At 44.1% G+C, this 17,979-nt stretch overlaps 4 protein-coding genes across 4 annotated transcripts; 2 read left to right on the top strand and 2 right to left on the bottom strand.

Annotated features, from left to right (window-relative positions):
* Positions 1–983: 983 nt before the first annotated feature.
* On the bottom strand, positions 984–3,103 carry O0I10_002225 (uncharacterized protein; the record flags this gene model as incomplete). Its single annotated transcript, XM_058482309.1, has 10 exons — positions 984–1,190; positions 1,262–1,381; positions 1,445–1,501; positions 1,563–1,641; positions 1,703–1,723; positions 1,784–1,991; positions 2,057–2,336; positions 2,406–2,634; positions 2,701–2,917; positions 2,983–3,103. The coding sequence occupies 10 exons, from the start codon at positions 3,101–3,103 to the stop codon at positions 984–986; spliced, it is 1,539 nt and encodes a 512-aa protein (XP_058346807.1).
* A 1,674-nt stretch (positions 3,104–4,777) lies between these two features.
* Positions 4,778–9,566, top strand: O0I10_002224 (uncharacterized protein; the record flags this gene model as incomplete). The annotated part of the gene is made up of 16 exons (XM_058482308.1): positions 4,778–5,254; positions 5,317–5,621; positions 5,677–5,741; positions 5,809–5,929; positions 5,996–6,220; positions 6,279–6,417; positions 6,477–7,667; positions 7,728–7,851; positions 7,910–7,970; positions 8,021–8,178; positions 8,243–8,409; positions 8,462–8,704; positions 8,757–8,826; positions 8,885–8,999; positions 9,059–9,144; positions 9,208–9,566. 16 exons carry the CDS (start codon positions 4,778–4,780, stop codon positions 9,564–9,566), a joined length of 3,906 nt encoding a protein of 1,301 aa, XP_058346806.1.
* A 1,823-nt stretch (positions 9,567–11,389) lies between these two features.
* Positions 11,390–13,011, top strand: O0I10_002223 (uncharacterized protein; the record flags this gene model as incomplete). Its single annotated transcript, XM_058482307.1, has 3 exons — positions 11,390–11,521; positions 11,600–11,802; positions 11,946–13,011. 3 exons carry the CDS (start codon positions 11,390–11,392, stop codon positions 13,009–13,011), a joined length of 1,401 nt encoding a protein of 466 aa, XP_058346805.1.
* A 424-nt stretch (positions 13,012–13,435) lies between these two features.
* On the bottom strand, positions 13,436–17,646 carry O0I10_002222 (uncharacterized protein; the record flags this gene model as incomplete). The annotated part of the gene is made up of 8 exons (XM_058482306.1): positions 13,436–13,910; positions 13,971–14,369; positions 14,432–14,518; positions 14,591–14,795; positions 14,856–15,907; positions 15,962–16,081; positions 16,146–17,346; positions 17,412–17,646. 8 exons carry the CDS (start codon positions 17,644–17,646, stop codon positions 13,436–13,438), a joined length of 3,774 nt encoding a protein of 1,257 aa, XP_058346804.1.
* Positions 17,647–17,979: the final 333 nt, after the last annotated feature.

Raw genomic sequence — 17,979 nt, 5'->3', positions numbered from 1 at the left:
ATCAAAAAGTGTTGCTGTTATAAGATAGTCATTAGAAAAATGAAACAATCATTACCTTGGGCATGTCAATAAAGGATACAACATCTTCTTATTTAGCATGCTCGCCAACATCCTGGTATTTATATAGGCACATCACGATTTTCATGTATCACCGGAACACTACGTTGATTAAGTAAACTTAATTGTGGTATGGTTTATCAAATAGATTGAAGCGCTGTTGAGTATATAGGAAGCCATCTAATCACCCTTCGTACATGGGAATGGGTTGGGCTAATGTGATCCTTCAACAGCCGTCAATAATCACTATTGACTTTGGCTTGCGTACTTCACTTCCAATGTTAACGAATAGTAACCAACACCCTCCATGAAGCTCTTACAGAAAGTGATAGGTCGAGGCCCTGCAAGTAGGCGATCCAATCCACCACCATCCCTGAAATTTCATCTGTGGCCTTGAAGCTGCATCCCAATACAGTCAGATTTATAACTGCTAAAGACCCTGGTGATGCTTCCTATGTTGTAGCACATTTGAAATAAAATTTGGTGTCAAGCTTGAGATAAACTTGCTGGGTGCGATGCTTTTCCCTCGTACTATGAGCATCCAATAAAGGCCTTGTCATTGTTTAACGGTGCTGCTGATTTGTGCGTGAACAACCACCACACCTATATAGACTCCTTGATAAAGGACCAGGCTTGACCTATGGTATAGGTGCTCCATCCAATTTATCAGCACATGCTGCATCATCATCATCTAACCCAAACATGGACAAGACACACCCACCCTCTCATCACAACCTCCACCATCATTCAAGTGCAAAAGTCTCAAAGATCTATGCATAAGCATCCCCAAACCCTTATCCAGACACTATCTTCATTCAAAAGTAATTTAGCCAAAATAATGTATTCATTACAACTGCTGTTGCTGTGTAAATGTGTTGGATATTCTACAAGACATCACCAGGTTGATAAAATCGTGTTGTATTGCTTTAGAGACGGGCATCCGTGGGGAACTTTTTCATCGCTTGACGTACGCCAAGATCAGCCATGATTTCTTCTGATCCACCCAAAATGGCCGAGAACTTGTATGTTCGATTGAGCAATTCAATGTTGCGACCCATTCCAGTTTGGGTAATACCACGCCCACCAAAGATTTGAACCGATTCATCAGCAACCTCGTGTAGCATACGTGTCACCTGTAATCCACATCCCATATCCGTTAGCCCCTGCAATACAGTACCAAATTACAAGCGAAAAAAAGACGTACCTGGTATTTGCACAATGCGATGGGTCCTGCCAACTTTTCAGATTGCTCACGATAATTCATGTGGCACATTTGATATGTGATGTTTTCGATCCAACTGTGGACGCTTTCAACGCTGGCAATCTGCAGGGATGTTATACATTAGCGCATGTTCACAACGCACAACATCCATTAATGGGCACTTACCATCTTGGCCAACTTGGCACGAATAACTGCTTGATCAATCAATCGCTTGCCAAATACCTATTTTCATGAATACACAACAAATCAGATGACATTATCAACGGGTGCTACTATCACTTACCTTGCGTTGCATGGCCCACTTGAAGCATTCTTCAACTGCGATACGAGCACCCATAGAAGATCCGGTCAACATGACCCATCTGTATGTATATAATTGTCAGCCCTCTCGTATACCAATCACCATCCACAATGACACCTTACCGTTCATGGTTGAAATTGGAGCTATTGAAAGGAGGAAAGGACCAATGAGAACGTTGTCATTCAAATATCAATCAAACTTACAGAACAACAAGGAAACCACGACCTTCTTTGCCAAGCAAGTTTTCCACAGGGACCTTGACATTGTCCATTGATACATAAGCCGTACCAGCTGCAGGCGAATAGGATGTCTTGATAGGCTTGGTTTCGAGACCTTCACTGCGTTCAATCAAAAGCATGGAGATACCCTTCTCAGTGCGCACAGCTACCGAAAAGTAATCTGCCCAGCATCCTTTACGTTGCCATGCGCTGTTGTTAGCAGATGATGACTGTGATATGAAATAAAGAGCAACCTACCAGTAGTGATCCACTTTTTGACACCATTGACGATAAAATGCTTTCCATCAGGAGTACGAGTGGCTGTGGTCTGGATGTTGGCAACATCACTTCCTGCATAGGGCTCAGTGATTGCAAGGGCCATACGCTTACGACCAGCCAATACTTCGGGTACGATTTTGCGCTTGAGTTCGGGGGAGCCAAAGTTGAGCACTGTGGGCAAAGAAATGGTCATGCCACCAATGACGCCATCATCAGTTCCACGTGTGCCCCAACGTGCCATTTCTTCATGTACGATCATCTACGTATACACATAAACAATCAGCCAAACAAAAGATCAATAGGAGCTAGGGGTCATGTGCACACACACCTCGTGAAAGTAATCATATTCTTCAGGAGCCACACCACCAGGAAGTTGGACATTGAATTCTCGAAGGAATGAACCAGGACCAATGTTGCATGCCAACAATCCAGATGCACCCATCTTTTCCATAAACTCATTGCTGGGTCGTTCACCATTGATTTCAAATTCACGAGCTTCTGGTGCAAGTTCATCCATAATCTTGCGAACAGCGGTACGGAACTTGAAGTGTGTTTCCCTATACGTAGTAGCAGTGATATTAATAAATGATCATGAGGCGTGCGTGTCGTGCGTGATTGCTTACTTGAAGTATGGGGATCGGAAGCCCATCCAAGCACTTGATTCGGCATAAGGAACCTTGGAAAGACTGCCTGGTTCACGGAACTCGATTTGCTGCTTTTCGCCTTCAATAGTACCAATCTTGTAGCGTGCATATTTGCGGAGCACTTCTTGACGATGCAAACCATAAAAGGCATCTGTTGCATCCTTGCCGGCATATTGCATGATGGGAGATACACCACCTACAATGGGTCAAAGGTTAACGTACAACTCATAGAGTGAAAAGAAAGAGACTTCAGATACAAACCTGGGTGCATGTCAACGAACATGCTCATGTCCCAAACCTCGCCGTCAATGACAATCCATAGATCGCCCTCAGACGAATGGCGAGCTACTTCATCGCGTGTAAATGTCTTCAAAGGTGCCATTGTGAGATGCAGAGATCAAGAGTGGGGAGTGTGTGTGTGTGTGTGTGGTGGGTGGGTGAGTGTGAGTGTGAGTGAGAAGAAAGATATGGGTAAAAGCGGAAAGCAAAGAATAAAATGATTGCGCACAATGTCCACTTGGAAGGCATTTTCATATGAATCCTGCATTTAAAGACTCGTGCTGCAGGTGGGAATTTCAACTGATTGTTACCAGTTTATTTGTTGCACGCATAGCACCTTTTTTGATTGCTCGGTATTGATCAACGCACACACCAAGTCTGATTCTGAAATTGTCATTCACAGCTGCATTACATCCATCCTCTGCCGGAGCTCGTATTTCCGCCATAACAATGCAGCTTGTCCTACTAAAAAGTAACAGCATGGTGCATTTAAAACTTATTGCCATTGAACCTTGTTCGATTCGGCCAACTTTATACAGGCAAGACACGCGTATGGAGACATATGGTTGGCTCCCGTACATCACCTTCCAAACATAGCGATGCGGGGAAGAGGCCGTACGTCATACACAACAACAATACATCAGATGATACTTTTTCAATGACATGTGAACTTGACAAGTTATATATCGTTGCATTCTGTATACACGCGTTACAATCATTGAGCCAAATCTATTTCCCTTGTGGTGTGTAAAGGTTAATAAAAGAATCGGTTCATGTTGCTACTGAATAATAATAGGATGATGATGATAACACAAGAACGACCGATTTACCCATTTTCTCACTGATCATCTTGTTCCCGGATGCGCTAGCCGATCATCATCATGTACATAATGCCACAAAGGCATCTAGCATCTATTGCAGTACCTGCCACGTATAGATTCCAAAAGAGATGACACCTAAGCGTTTTATAGATATCTATTACTAAATAGAGGAATCCACGTATGTCGCCTTCTACTTCATACTATGCTTTCTCAGGCGTTTAGCAATTCTTTCATTACCGGCATAGAGTCCATATACTATGCTTAATTCACCTTTGGCTGTGTACCACGTCACCGATCCACTTGAATTCTTTGGCGTAATCACTTTTCCCATCACACTATGTACCATATCAATCAATACTCTCCCATCATTGGCATAAACGTGTCGACTTTTTAGGTGTTCACCACGAAGCCTATTATGTGCTCTTGAGTTGCACGCACAACTTGTGAGCCGTGAGGACGAGCCTTCTTTGGTACTAGACATCATTCATCTGCATACCTACGTATGTCCTCTTAACATCATAGCGATAAAGCCAGCATACACGGCTCGTGTCAATGAATCGTTACAGATGATAGTAAGACTTATTGAACATCTCACAACGTGGATCCTCCTCACTAAAGTACGTCCTCCTTGTTATCATAAAACGATAATTTCATCCCTGTCGACGAGGTAGCGAGTGAACTAAAAAGTGCTTGGGTGCTCATTGTCTTCCAGTCATAAGCCTAATGGTATCAATTTGTATATGCATTCAAGCTAAATAAATGTCACTCTCTTAAGCGCATTCACGTGATTTGGAGTATGTGATACGGTTTACTGTGCTCATAAGGTGAGGATCATTGTTCTTTATTTCAGGATGCAAGTATCGTATCATGTATGTCATTGTTCATAGGATACCACAAGCTATACAATGAAAAGTAGGCTACACTCTGCCATCCACATGATTCAGGCTTGATAGCGAATGAGATATCGCAGGAACATTTTCTGGTGGTCAAAGGCAGCAGCAGCAGCACGAGACAACTTGTTCTTTACACTTGCAACCAACCATCACAAGAGACAACAATCCAATCCACGGCTTGGAGCGATGAACACATATCCTGCCGAGTACACATTACACCCTGTCCCTGTACTTGGTATTTACGGTCTCAATGGCGATCTTCCAGCAACACCTACAGCGCCCGTCAATGACACGTCCACCGATGCCGAAAAGTCATCCAATGACCCACGTTCTCCTACAGCATCAACAACAACACCACCACCACAACCGACAACGTCCAATCGTCCAGCACCTTCATCGCGTGGTGCTCTCGGCTCCATGTTGCGATCCATCTTTACAAACAAGCAGCATTTCTCGTTACACGAAGCAGCTCGATCAGCCCATGGCAGCATATCCTCAGTCAACATTAGCCCTCCTTTCCGTGTCATCTTTATAGAAAAGGTACAAACTCGATACGACTCGGCTTGCATATCTTGAAAGCGTATTGACGACGCTCTGTATAGGATTTCATGCTACCCGAGCGTGTTCCAGTAGGGCCCAACTTGCCACCACCCCACTCCAATCTATCACCGCTTTCATCCGAGTCTCCGTTACATCCAGATGGTTGCATGACTCCTTTATGGGTTAAAAAGCAGCTCGAGACACCATCCGTTGTCGTTGGCTTTTATGACTTGTGGGATTGGGGCAACGAGCATGGAGGCGCATCACGACCCAAACGAGAGACTGGTCCTTTGGCTTCCCACATATTAATCGATCCTACTGAAAGAGAAAAGGATACGGCTCTTGCTCAGGAAATCAATGATCGAAGGTAACGGTTGATACGTTTATTGCGAGGGATGGTCTTACTTAGATTGCGATCTTAGAAAGTATTTCCAAGACAAGGGAATTCGATTTGCTGCCACCATTATCCTCAAACGTCAACATACTGGTATATATTATTATGCGGTAGGGATGGGTTGGATAGTGCGATAGTCTGATATGAATCATGCGATTAGATGACCCAGCTGTGGAAGAGCGTTTATCCATGATCCGAAAGCAATCTGGTCTCGATAGCCGACAATCATTCTTCACTGTTGCTCCAGGCACACAACATGACATGCAAGAGTTTGCTAATGGGTGAGTGGAGGGATAATGAAGGAAATTGGGAAGATGGATGTACTTACATTGGATGTGTTCATGTAGCTTGTATCGTTCGCTCTATGAATCAGCCATCCAGTACTACAACAACCGGATAAAGAAGGTGCGAAAGAAACGTGCAAAGCTACCACCACCTGCGACATCAGCGAGACAATCATTGGGCGATTCGAGTGAGCCTCAACCTCTATCGATTCAGGGTTGGATGCTTCGATATGATTACAAGGCGGCATTATTCCAAGAAATGCGACAAGACGTGGATGGTGCAACAAAGTATGTGAATGACCCACTGATAGTGTTGATCGCCATTATTGATTCCATGTTATGAAAGGTCGTATGAAAGTGCATATACCCTAGTGGCTGATATGCTTGCACCCAAGTCATCTATTACACCTGGCCAAACCGGATTGCCATTACGAGGAAAACGGTGGCATGAAGCACGCACATTGATCGATTGTATCAATTTTAAGGTACGTGTTTACTATGCTACAGCCTACCATGTAGATGACATATAACGCTCAAAGGGTAGATTTGCAGCTTTTATTTGTACATGAACGAACCAGTGGCAGCTCTTGGACAATTCAATGGACATTTGCATATGATGCAGACGTATTGTACGACATGGGGAATGGGAGAGCAATCATTTGAATATTGGACATGGTTATCAAAGCAGTACCGCATCTTTGCCGATATCGTCGATGCAGCAGTTCAACATGGCTTCAAGATCCCTATACCAACAGCCTACATGACCAATCATCCTGCTGGAAATCCTCCTGCTGCTGATGGATGTAATCCTGGTGCCATTTTACAACATCCTGGTTTCTACTATCACTTGGCAGCCATGTGTTGTGCAGAGCGACGACGACGATTTCTCGAAGTGGATAAGAGTGAGGATGCCAAAGATAGCAACACGGCATGGGGTGCTTTAGTGGCGGCAGAGCGACAAGTGGATCATTCGGCGCTTACTATTGATTTGTTGACCAAGAGCTATGAGCAATTCAAAAAGTATCGCAACACGAGAATGACCTTGTACCTGGCAGCCGAGATTGCAGGCACCTACTATGAGACTGGCAAATACGAGATGGCTCTCAAGTTTTTTGAGCGAATTGGAAAGACGTATCGTAAGGAGCAATGGCATATGGTATTGGCATCCATTCTACGCTGGTCGTTACGTTGTGCCAAGGAAATGGGATCATGGGAACGTGCTGTCGAGTGTTTGGTGGAACTTTTATCCAGCAATTTGCCAATGTCAGATCAAAAGCGTCAGGATATTCAAAAAGAACTTTGGGAGATCATTCATCGGGAACCGTCGTCGGATCAACAACAAAAAGAGCCAACCCAACTTGATATCCAAATGGACCAAATCAACCCGCTGTTGACATGCCAACTCCAATTCAAGAATAGAGCCAACTTTGTCAATACACTGGTACCCTACCAGGTGACGCTCCATACCGGCACCAACAGCCCACTTCAACCTTTGCGTTTCAGCGCTATGCGTATCATGTTCAATGATCCAAAGTACAACTGCATATTGAAGGATATCGGCAATGAGGGTGACTTGGCTTCGCTGGTCTATGTTGATTGCACAAAAGATATGACGACGATCAATGAAGGGGAATACGCTGGATGGCATACCAAAAAAGTTGATTTGCGTGTTATCAAAAATCAGACAATCGTGTTTGAAGGATGTGTGCTTCCGAAAGAATGCGAGCAACTCAAGGTAGGTGGTGTTTATATGGAAACATCAGAGTAGTTTGCTCACAAGAATCCCATGAATTAGATTGTTGGCGTATACCTTGACATCAATTCCCCACAGTGGCATGTCAGCCTAAGCTATGATCCAAGCCGTGTCGTTATCAATGAACACGACATGGTGCGTAGAAAATGGCTTCTACCACCTTCAGGTATAGTCAAGATATGAGGATACATTCGAACCTCGCATACATTAACAAGCTTTCATAGATACCAATGCATCTCCCAAATTCAAGTTTTTGGATGGACGAGGCGAGCTAAACTCCGTGAGGTATGATTATGGAAAGGTAGCGAGTGCATGAACTTATCCCTCCTCATTAGAATTTCACAACGCCCCCCTCAAGTGAAATTGTCGGCTGATTTTGAAAGTCAAGCTCTTCTCAACGAGCACTTTGAGTTGAATATCACGGTGGAGAATCAAGAGCAGGACGCCATTGATGCTTCATTATCTGTTGAGATCAAGGATGCCACTGGCCATGGTAAGCAAGAGAAGGATTGAGTGTCTAGGAAATCATGATGACTGATATTTATGCGAAAACGCAGGCCAACCAACAACTGACTTTGTCGTTTTTTCACGTGATGCATCGGATGGCATCAAGGAAAGTGTTCAAACAACAAGCATTGGAAGGATCGAAAATGGAAAGTCTGTCAAAAAGAAGGTTTACTTGTGTGCAGAGGATCTTCCCGGTACACGTCTGGTCACGCTGACAGTAAGTCGTACTTTATTACTTTTGGCAATGAGATTGACTTGGGATATGCTAGGCTTCATACACGTCTGCCAGTGCACATGATCCCAATGCTACTATTGAGAAACGTGAAATGCTAAGGATCGCTTTCAAGTCACCCTTTGAAACCAACTTTAAGCTATCTGCTCAGAGCGACAAGCCTTCTCTTGCAACACCATCACCCAATTTGGAACGATCCGAAAAGTGGCAAGTCGCCACGGCTATCCGCTGCTGTGCAGCAAGTGAGCTTGAGATTGAAAAGGTGGAGCTTGAGCAATCGGTACGTCAAGTGTTGTGTTTCTTTTGGTCGTTGCTTATACCTTATTCTATAGCCATTTGAGCATCCATACACCTCATTATCTCTCCTTTCAAATGACAAAAGTACAGCTGCCGAGAAACAAGGTAAAATTGATGGAAGATGGAAGGACTATGATCACGTTGCTGATTTCGTTTTCTTTAGCATGGGCTCCAGGATACGTTTATAATACAAGCTATACCTTCCGAATGGCGACTGAGGATATTACCGAACCACAACCGACAGTGCCTGTGGGATCAATTGCCATTTACTGGCGACGGTAAGGATTGGTGATATGGCGAAAGAGGAATGGTGTTTGTTAACTAGACTATTTTTTAGGAGTGGGAATGATGCTGTATACTCCAAAACGCTATTGGCGATGCCGACACTTGAATTCAGAAAACCAAGCTTGACTGTGCTAGCAGGTACACATAGGTGCACGTTGTTGGAGAGAGAAAAAGAAATTTGATGCTTATACGCTTACATAGATGTGCCTGACGAACTATATGTCGGCGAGCAATTTACAGCAACGTATACCGTATCCAATCCCACAGAGCATTTGGCCGAATACACAGCCTCTGTAGAGCTTAGTGACGCCTTTGTATTTTCGGGTCTCAAACTTCTCAAGGGTCGTGTGCTGCCCCTCTCTCAAGTGTCCTATCACTATACATGCTATCCGCTACTAGCAGGCAAGGTACGATTACCACGACTCAAGGTGGTTGCACGGCAACAAGGCGTAGAGAAGGAAGTGCCTCTAGAGATGCTTGATGAACGTGTCAAGATTGGTGCGACAAAAGAACAATGGCCGCCATCGCTTATCTTTGTCAATGCTCGGCGTTATTATTAGAAGAGCTCTAAAGATATAATAAACAGCTTTTCTACCAACTATAATACAGTGGCCCACACCCTTAAGCTCATCAATGTGTGACCATAGTATTGATGACAGGATGTATTTTTATTGTAGGTTTCATGACAACGTCATTGATTAATTATGACTAACGATCGTTACACAAAATAGCAATCGTAGATTTTCCGGGATCATGCGCATTTCACGTAGTACATACATCCCATCGATCCATAGCCCCTTGCAAAAGAGCGTCGATTTATGCATCGAGTTGACGAAGAAATAAGAGACTTGAATAAAGACACAGGCTTTAAAATCACATTGGTCGATGTCGTTCTTTGCCAAAACGCTGATTAGATGTACGAGATACTTTGCTATCTGCACCAAAATTTCATGCATCATGTCAATTTCAGCATTCGATGATAGACCAAGGCACGAATCCAAAGATTTCTAAATGCGTCATGCGAGGTAGCTGCATCCCATGGGTGATACGCAGATTATTGACAGTGCAAAGCAATCAAAGAGACGTTGATGCGTGTGAGAGTAAATGGGTGACAAGGCCCTTGACATTTATATATGCAGGATTGGCGTGTGACTATCACAAAGATGTGGGGAGATTACCTGGATCATGCCTGATTCCTCTAACAAAGAGCGTTGGATTGACATGACCAAATTAGGCCATATCCATCACCACCAAACAACAATGGCATCAAGTTGCTATCACTCGCAAGCGCATTTCCATCAAGAAAGGAACCTGCTATATCCTATACTCTAGGTATGCGTATATCATTGTGCATCCAAGTATACCAACAGCAATGTTTCAATCACATGGTATCAGAAAGTAAAACCCACCTGGCAACGCTGCATCGGGATTTGAATAAAAACATGATGCCTCGATATGTATTTTCAAGATAAAGGGGGGGGACCTACGATAAGATTGGACTTTTGAGTATGCCGTCATATTGTGTAGATGTGATGGTGACAAAATCATTTAACAATGGATACCATGTCATACATCATAATCCATCATGCCAATGTCCCCATGACATTTAGAAATGATCGATAGCTTAACACATCAGTCAGCAGTGTGATAAAAAAGTGAGCATCTTATCATCATGGGAAAAGGACAAAGTTGATAATGATTTGATCGCTTTGGTAATCCTTGTGACCAAGATAGCCTCTCCCCCCACACGCATATCATGCATAACAAACCATCAATGGAAGCAAACAGATAAAGCGGGTGTAACCTTGATAAGAGACGTTACACAATTTCCCGGGCAACTTTTTTTGACATGGAGCTCTTCATCTACCCATTTGAAGCCATATCTATTAGGAGGATCCGATGCAACAAATGCAAGGATAAATAGAATGATGCAGGGGGTTGTGGTTGGTTTATTGCACACTGTGTAAACGTATTGTGTATGTGAATGAGTGAGCAGAGATGGGATCATAAGAAAAATGGCTCTCGGAAATGCACGGGCCTTTAGAGCCCGATTGGGCCCGTATAATAGCGTTTAATGATAAACATGACAAAAGTAAGGTGTACTTGCCAACAAAAAGCGTGGGAGAAGGGAAACGAGAATGACTCCCCCTCCTTCTTTGTTGATGGTCGTGTTGGTGCTGCTGCAAGTATTACATACATACGTAAAGCCATCGATCCGAGGAATCGGCTCCCTTATTGGCCATTGATAAGATCTGTTATCTGGTCCATGAATGCCACTGGTCCACTTGTACATCTCCGTTTTACGACGACGACGGCTTGTATTTATAGCCAAGGCAGCTTCCAAAACAACCATGTCGTCTTTTTATATCCTGCTACTATTACTATGACCAAAAAAGCCTCCTACATTATTGTCTCTGGTGGAACAGCTTGTAACCACATCGCTCGCACATTTCACGACTCGGCAATAAACGACATTTGCTACGTCTTGAGCATCTCCGATAACGGTGGATCATCGGTAATGCACACTCACATACACACACCCTTCGCCAATCAAGTCCTCATGGCAACCCAAACTCATTGACTTTCCATATAGAGCGAGCTACTGCGTGTATTGGGTGGCCCAAGTATTGGTGATCTACGCTCTCGTTTGACCCGTCTTATTGATTTTGCCGACCCACAACCAAGTTCACCCGAGAGAATGGCCATGAAAGATCTACTCAGCTATCGTCTCCCTGCAGATGCAACCGAGCAAGAAGTGATGGAAGAATGGCTTTGTATTGTGGAAGGCAGGCATTCGTAAGTAGTCGAAAATAGCGCAAGTGGATGGGGTGTGTGTGTGTGCGTTAAGGGGGTGTTGTTGTTTTTGTTGCGGCAAGGGAGAATGATTTGATTCAGCATGTGTTATGTGTACTAATCATAGCAATGATTTATGACAATAGGCTCTGGAACGCCATCCCCAACGAAAAAAAGGAGGCTATCCGCGGGTTTCTTACAAGCTTTCATTGTGAAGCATTGAAACGAGCCCACAAGCGTTTTGACTTTCGTAATGGCAGTATCGGCAACTTCTTTTTGACGGGAGCTCGTTTATTTCTTGGTTCATTGGAGGCTGCCCTGTTTCTGTTTTCGGCAATCACTGGTATTTCCGAACGCACCACCGTATTACCAGTAATCAATACCAATCATACCGCCACAATTGCTGCTCGTCTTGCCAATGGTCAAATATTAGCCGGTCAGAATGAAATCTCACATCCACCACCCTCCACAAGTGAAAAACGGGGTCGTCATTGCATACCCGGTTGTCGTTGGACACACGCCAATCCAATTGATGCCTTTTCACATCTTGCTTTATCAAACGAAGATAGCGGTGATCCATCGTCACCTGTGGTGAGCACCAATTTGTTCTTTTGCAAGGAGGACAATACCAAACTTGCAGCTCGCATCGAACGCATTTATTACATCAACCAATACGGCCAAGAGATTTATCCACTCCCCAATCCCAAATTCATCACTCAACTTTCATCAGCCAAGGAGACACTCGTTTATTCTATCGGCTCATTGTACACATCCATTGTACCATGTCTCATATTACGCCACGTGGGTAACACAATCGCCCATTCTTGCTCATTACGAAAAAAGATCTTGTTATTGAATGGATCCAATGATCGAGAAACAAGTGATTACGACGCCATGGACTTTATCCAAACCATCACAGCTGCCTTGAATCAGAGTCGCAACATCGATGCAAGACATGCATTTTACGAGACATGCGATACATCATCAGGCCTTGCAACACCACCCTTCCCTGAATACGAGTTCAATCCATATTCGCCTTCCTCATTCATCACCCACCTGATCTACCTCGACAATAGCGCAATACCAGTGGACGTCAAGGCTATTGAATCGCTTGGTATCAAGTGTGTCTCCATTAATGGAAAATTATCGGAATCGGGTTTGCCTATTTATGACGAGCTTGCATTGACCGAAGCCATCCAGTCCTGTTCATAAAAAAAGTAGATTAACGCCACTTGACCCTTCATTGTCTCATATAACGCCCATCATTTGTCATACTCACTCACTCACTCCCTTAACTCTTTCCATTCTTGGTTTTTCCCGCCTTCCTTCCTTTATCCTCTCCCACGCACGAGCATTCATCCCCTTCTACGTCATTTCACAAACATCAATTAAACTGCATATCTTTACACCAAAAGATAGAGGCCCAGCAATCTCTTTTTTTATACATGACATGATTGGTAGGTAAACGGTACAATGGTGTAAGATGAAAAGAAAAAAAAGGATGAATTGCATGAATACTGGGGGTATGAATGGGGTGATGAAAGTGTGTGTGCGTGTGTGTGGTGCGTCCGAGTGGGGAAGGAGGAGGAGGAGGAGGAGAGGAAGGGAATATTATAAAGGGTTTGTGTGTGTGATACTATCGTCGCTTACGATTGCTGTTGCTGCTACCAGCACCTCCACCGCCAGCACCTCCACCATCCGTTTCTTCAAAGCCAAACATCTTTTTTGCTTTTCTTGATGAGCGCTTCTCAGATGAATAAGTATGCCACTCTTCGAGTAATGCTTGTCGTACATGTTCTTGCTCATACCAAGCAAGAAGTTCCGCCGCTGTCACTCTGTCCTTGGGATGGACTCGTATGGCTTTAAGTAATAGCTCGCGGCTCACAGGACCATGTACATCACTTTCCAATTGTCGTTCAATCCGATAATCGTCCTCGGCTGCATATCGCAGTCCTTGCAAATCCGAATCCAATATGCCTCGCCATGGCTCCGAATCCGAAAACAGCTTCCATATCATCACGCCAATCGAGTACATGTCTTCAGCCATCGGCTCGATTAACCAATCCAATACTTGGCTATGCGACCTTGTCTTTGGCAATGTTTGTATAGATCTAAATTCACACATACAATGAGCCCCATTGTTGTTGCTATTGTTGCCATGGATGATTTACCTATACATGCGATAGCCATGATCAGGTTTGGCCTTGATCCAGGGTAGATTGTTGCACCATTCATCCAATTCGTCTTTTGATTCAGGCACAACATCGTCCTTGTATTCGTTTGGTCCTCTTGGTACATCCACAAACCATTGACGCACATCATCCGCTCGACAAAAGACTGATTTGCCGAAATCGATCAGATACACCAAGACTTTCTCGCTGCCATCTTCGAGCTTTCCTTCTTGTCGAGACACCATAAAGTTGACTTCGGAAAGATCGCGATGCGCCAAACCCGCCTCGTGAATCACTTCCATGCATCTAATCATTTGGAGGATGATGTGATACTTTTGATGAGCCGACAACCGGTGATGTGAGTGCACATGTGCATATTGCTTGAGCGTTTCTTCATATCTAAAATGTGTATGTGTGTGAGCAAGAATCCATCCCAACTTGTATGATAACCATCTTCTTACCTTTCCAAAGATAATCCCACCACATCTCCTTCATCATTATATAACACTTCTCGTAATTGTGCCATATGCGGCAGGTTCCTCAATTTCCTAAAGGTCAACAAGAATAAGAAAGTGATCTCACCAAACCCCCCCCCCATTTTCAATAAATCATGCACTTACATTAAACAGGCCACCTCGGTGACTCGTTGGTACATGGACATGCCACGAAACTTTTGGACCACCACATCATCCAAGAAATAGACTTGCTTGAAAAAGCCTTCAGAATTCGGAGGTATTGACTTTGTATTTGTATTGGGCACAGACCAGCTGTAGCTTTTGTAGCGTTCGGTTATTTTGACCACTTGAACACCCTTGTCACGACATGCTGTTATAGTAGAAGTAAGTATGCGTGCCGCATAATAATAATAATAGTAATAGTATATACCTGAGAATAACCTCCTCCAAACATCGCGATCAATCTCACGTGCCAATGATGGATCACTTGGAATAGGGCTGATGACACTAGGCCGATCTGGTGATTGACTTTCTGGTACAGTGGGTATGGCTGCAGGTTGTTCAACAGGCGATTCTCGTTTAATAGAAAGCGATTCGGCAGGCGACTCTCGTTTAGCAGCAGCAGGTGATGCGACAGGCGATTCTCGTTTAATAGCAGGTGATTCAACAGGCGACTCTCGTTTCATTGCAGGCGATGGTACAGTGAACATGGTGATGGACATTTGTTTCTTTGGACTAGAAACAGCACCGGCAGCAGCACCACCACCACCGTCCTTTTTTGATTTGGATGACAATGATTTCCTTGCGCCCAATGCCATCGTACTTGAACCGCCACCTTTTTTACGTTCACGTTCCTGATGTTGTCGTTGTTGTTGTATTTGTTGTATACGCTGCCGTACATCCTTTTCAGCTTGCATGTCGTAACGGAGTGAGAGTGCCGCATGCGCAATTCGCCTCAAGATGATCTTTGTATCCACATCCTCATTCCCGTACACGGATTGTGAAATGGCTGGAATTTTGCTGGTGGTATTGAGTCGTCGAAAATAATCACGTTCAACGGCTTGATTGACATGAAAGGTCATATTCTCCAATATCCGCAATGGACGTAGATAAATGTATGCGCGTGGTGAATGCTCATCCGTCACCTTGCTCAAAAGATCGATATCATACAATGGACTAGCAGGATACGCAATCACCATATCACATTGCACATTGTACCATCCTGGCTCCGTACGCTTCATGCTAACATTGTGAAAGATGGCCAATACACCATAGCTGCTGACTTGTTCCAGAAACGTGCGATTCTTTGCAATGAAAAATCGTGGTATTGTAACGTGATCCCCCGTTGGATTCTCCTTCATTTGCCGTACAGCCGTGAAAAAAGGTCCATTAAGCTGAAGATAGAGCATCTTTTCATTCGAAAGCCCTTTTAATCGTACACGATCGTCGTAAGGTCCAATCGTCAAAATGGTATATACAGTACTAGAGATGATGTTAGGATGGATATACATGGTCCCATCGATGAATCCTTATTACCTATTGCATGAAAAGAGCCTTGCCAATAATGAATCGGATAGGCGAGTCTCCTCTGGAAGTGGTTGGAGGGGGTCGAATCGAAACTTGTCGGGCGTGGCACTTCGTTGAGCATTATTCACACTACCAAAGAGACATCATCAATCTACCATGCATGCATCCGCACACAACAATAAAACACACTTACAGAATCTGCTTTTTCAAATGGCATACGATCTTTTTGAACAACTCGTCCAACTTTTCAGCGTGTTTGGGAATGGTGCCAGTGTTCTTGTGGAAGGATTTGGCGTTCTGCCAAATAAGAAGGATGTCTTGCTCAAACTTTGAAAAGGTTGTATAAGCACCTTTCCATGCCTTTCGTTCAACGGTAGATAGATCCATGGGATGCTTGACTTCTTGGTGATACAATACTGCGGATTCGGGAACAGGTTGAACAAACGGCCAACAATCGGGTGTTGCTAATAGCATGTTGAGGATGAAGCGATAGAGACGCAAAAAGAGCCGTGTGACTTGTGATGATAATTCATATCGCACTTTGGAAAGATCAATGTAGTCGATGGATGATGGGGTGACAGTGGTGTTGCTTGGTTCTGGAATGGCATTGGCTGATAAGATTTGGGTGGGGAAAATAGTGTTGATACTGAGTCCTTTGTATCTCAAAGCAGCGATCACCATGCGTTGTATTGCCACAAGATCACCATTGGATATCTGTGAGCTGCCCGTTTGCGATACATCCTTATCACCCGATGTGCCGAGAATCATGGTTGTAATCACTTCCATTGCCTTGGTGGGTAATAAATGCTGCGAATCGGTCTCATCATGCTGGCTCACATCCACAGCTGGCAATTCATTCATTGTCATTATCACGCCAAGTCGTCTCAATATCGCTGATGTAAGCCGACGTATTCCATTCACATCCAATCGATGCTTCATTGGATCCACCTCGCCTTTTTGCATATGTAATCGCAAACTGGGTCGTGGTGAATATATCCTTGGTTGGGTATTAATGTTGAGTGCCATGAAATCGTCTTTGAACAGCAATGATGATGAAGCATCAGGAGGATGATCCATTGTGGTGCATAATCGTGTAGTGGCTGGTTCATCGAGTGGATTACACAATGAAGGTGAACGAGATCGTTTACGTGTCAAAGAAGTTGGGTCTGCAAACACAGCCACCGTTGCATCATCCGTAGCCGTAGTTGTCATTGTCGTGGTGGTGGTTGCAGTAGCTGTTGTGGTATTGGATGACGATGCACCGGCTGTTGGAAGTTGTTGTTGTTGTTGTTGCAAATCAAAAGGAGAAGCAGTTGACAATGGAAATGAAGCAGTGGCCGGATCAGACAAGAAAGAAAAATCGGATGAATCATTTTGTTGTTTGATGAGAGGATCTATTCAAGATAATAATGGATGAATGTTGCTATTCGTGGTAATCGCAGTGGTGGTGGAACAATACCTTGTTGCATATTTAAGAGCTTGTCTACTTCCTGGGCCAAGTCGTCGTGGACAAAGCTATTGCTACTATCGGCTGTTGCAAGGTCGGGTGCAAAATCTTGTGTCTGTTCCATCGTCTCATTGTGGTCGACTGGAATTCCAAGCGATTGCAGGGTTTGTAGCTTCCATAACAGTTGAACGTTATTGACGGCCCCGAATGAAGGGTCCCCGTTTTCGTTCATGGCCCAGTTCTCCATCCGATCGTGGGTGCCGATTGTTGATCAGGGTGAGTGCGATGAAAAACAGCGTCGTATGGTTGCCAATAAACGTTTTATGTTGGTAAAAGTGTATGTGCTGCTGCAACTCCTTTTTGAGCCACTTGTGTGTGTGTGTGTATGTGTGGAGAGAGAGGGGTAGTAGGAAGGGGAAAATGAAAGCACAAATGTTATAAGTCGGCCGCCCACCCACCACACTCAGTGTGAAAATCGCCTTTTCAATTTGGAGAGTCGCATCCTAAAAGTAGAAATATGCCCACCACAACCCATCATCATCACCAACACAACCATCCATCCACTCATATCACTGGAAAT

The sequence above is a fragment of the Lichtheimia ornata genome, assembly GCF_029851405.1.
Source record: "Lichtheimia ornata isolate CBS 291.66 chromosome Unknown scaffold00006, whole genome shotgun sequence".
NCBI classification, from domain to species: domain Eukaryota; kingdom Fungi; phylum Mucoromycota; class Mucoromycetes; order Mucorales; family Lichtheimiaceae; genus Lichtheimia; species Lichtheimia ornata.
Note: the sequence above shows the minus strand (reverse complement) of the source record. Positions and strands in the feature narration are given on the sequence as shown.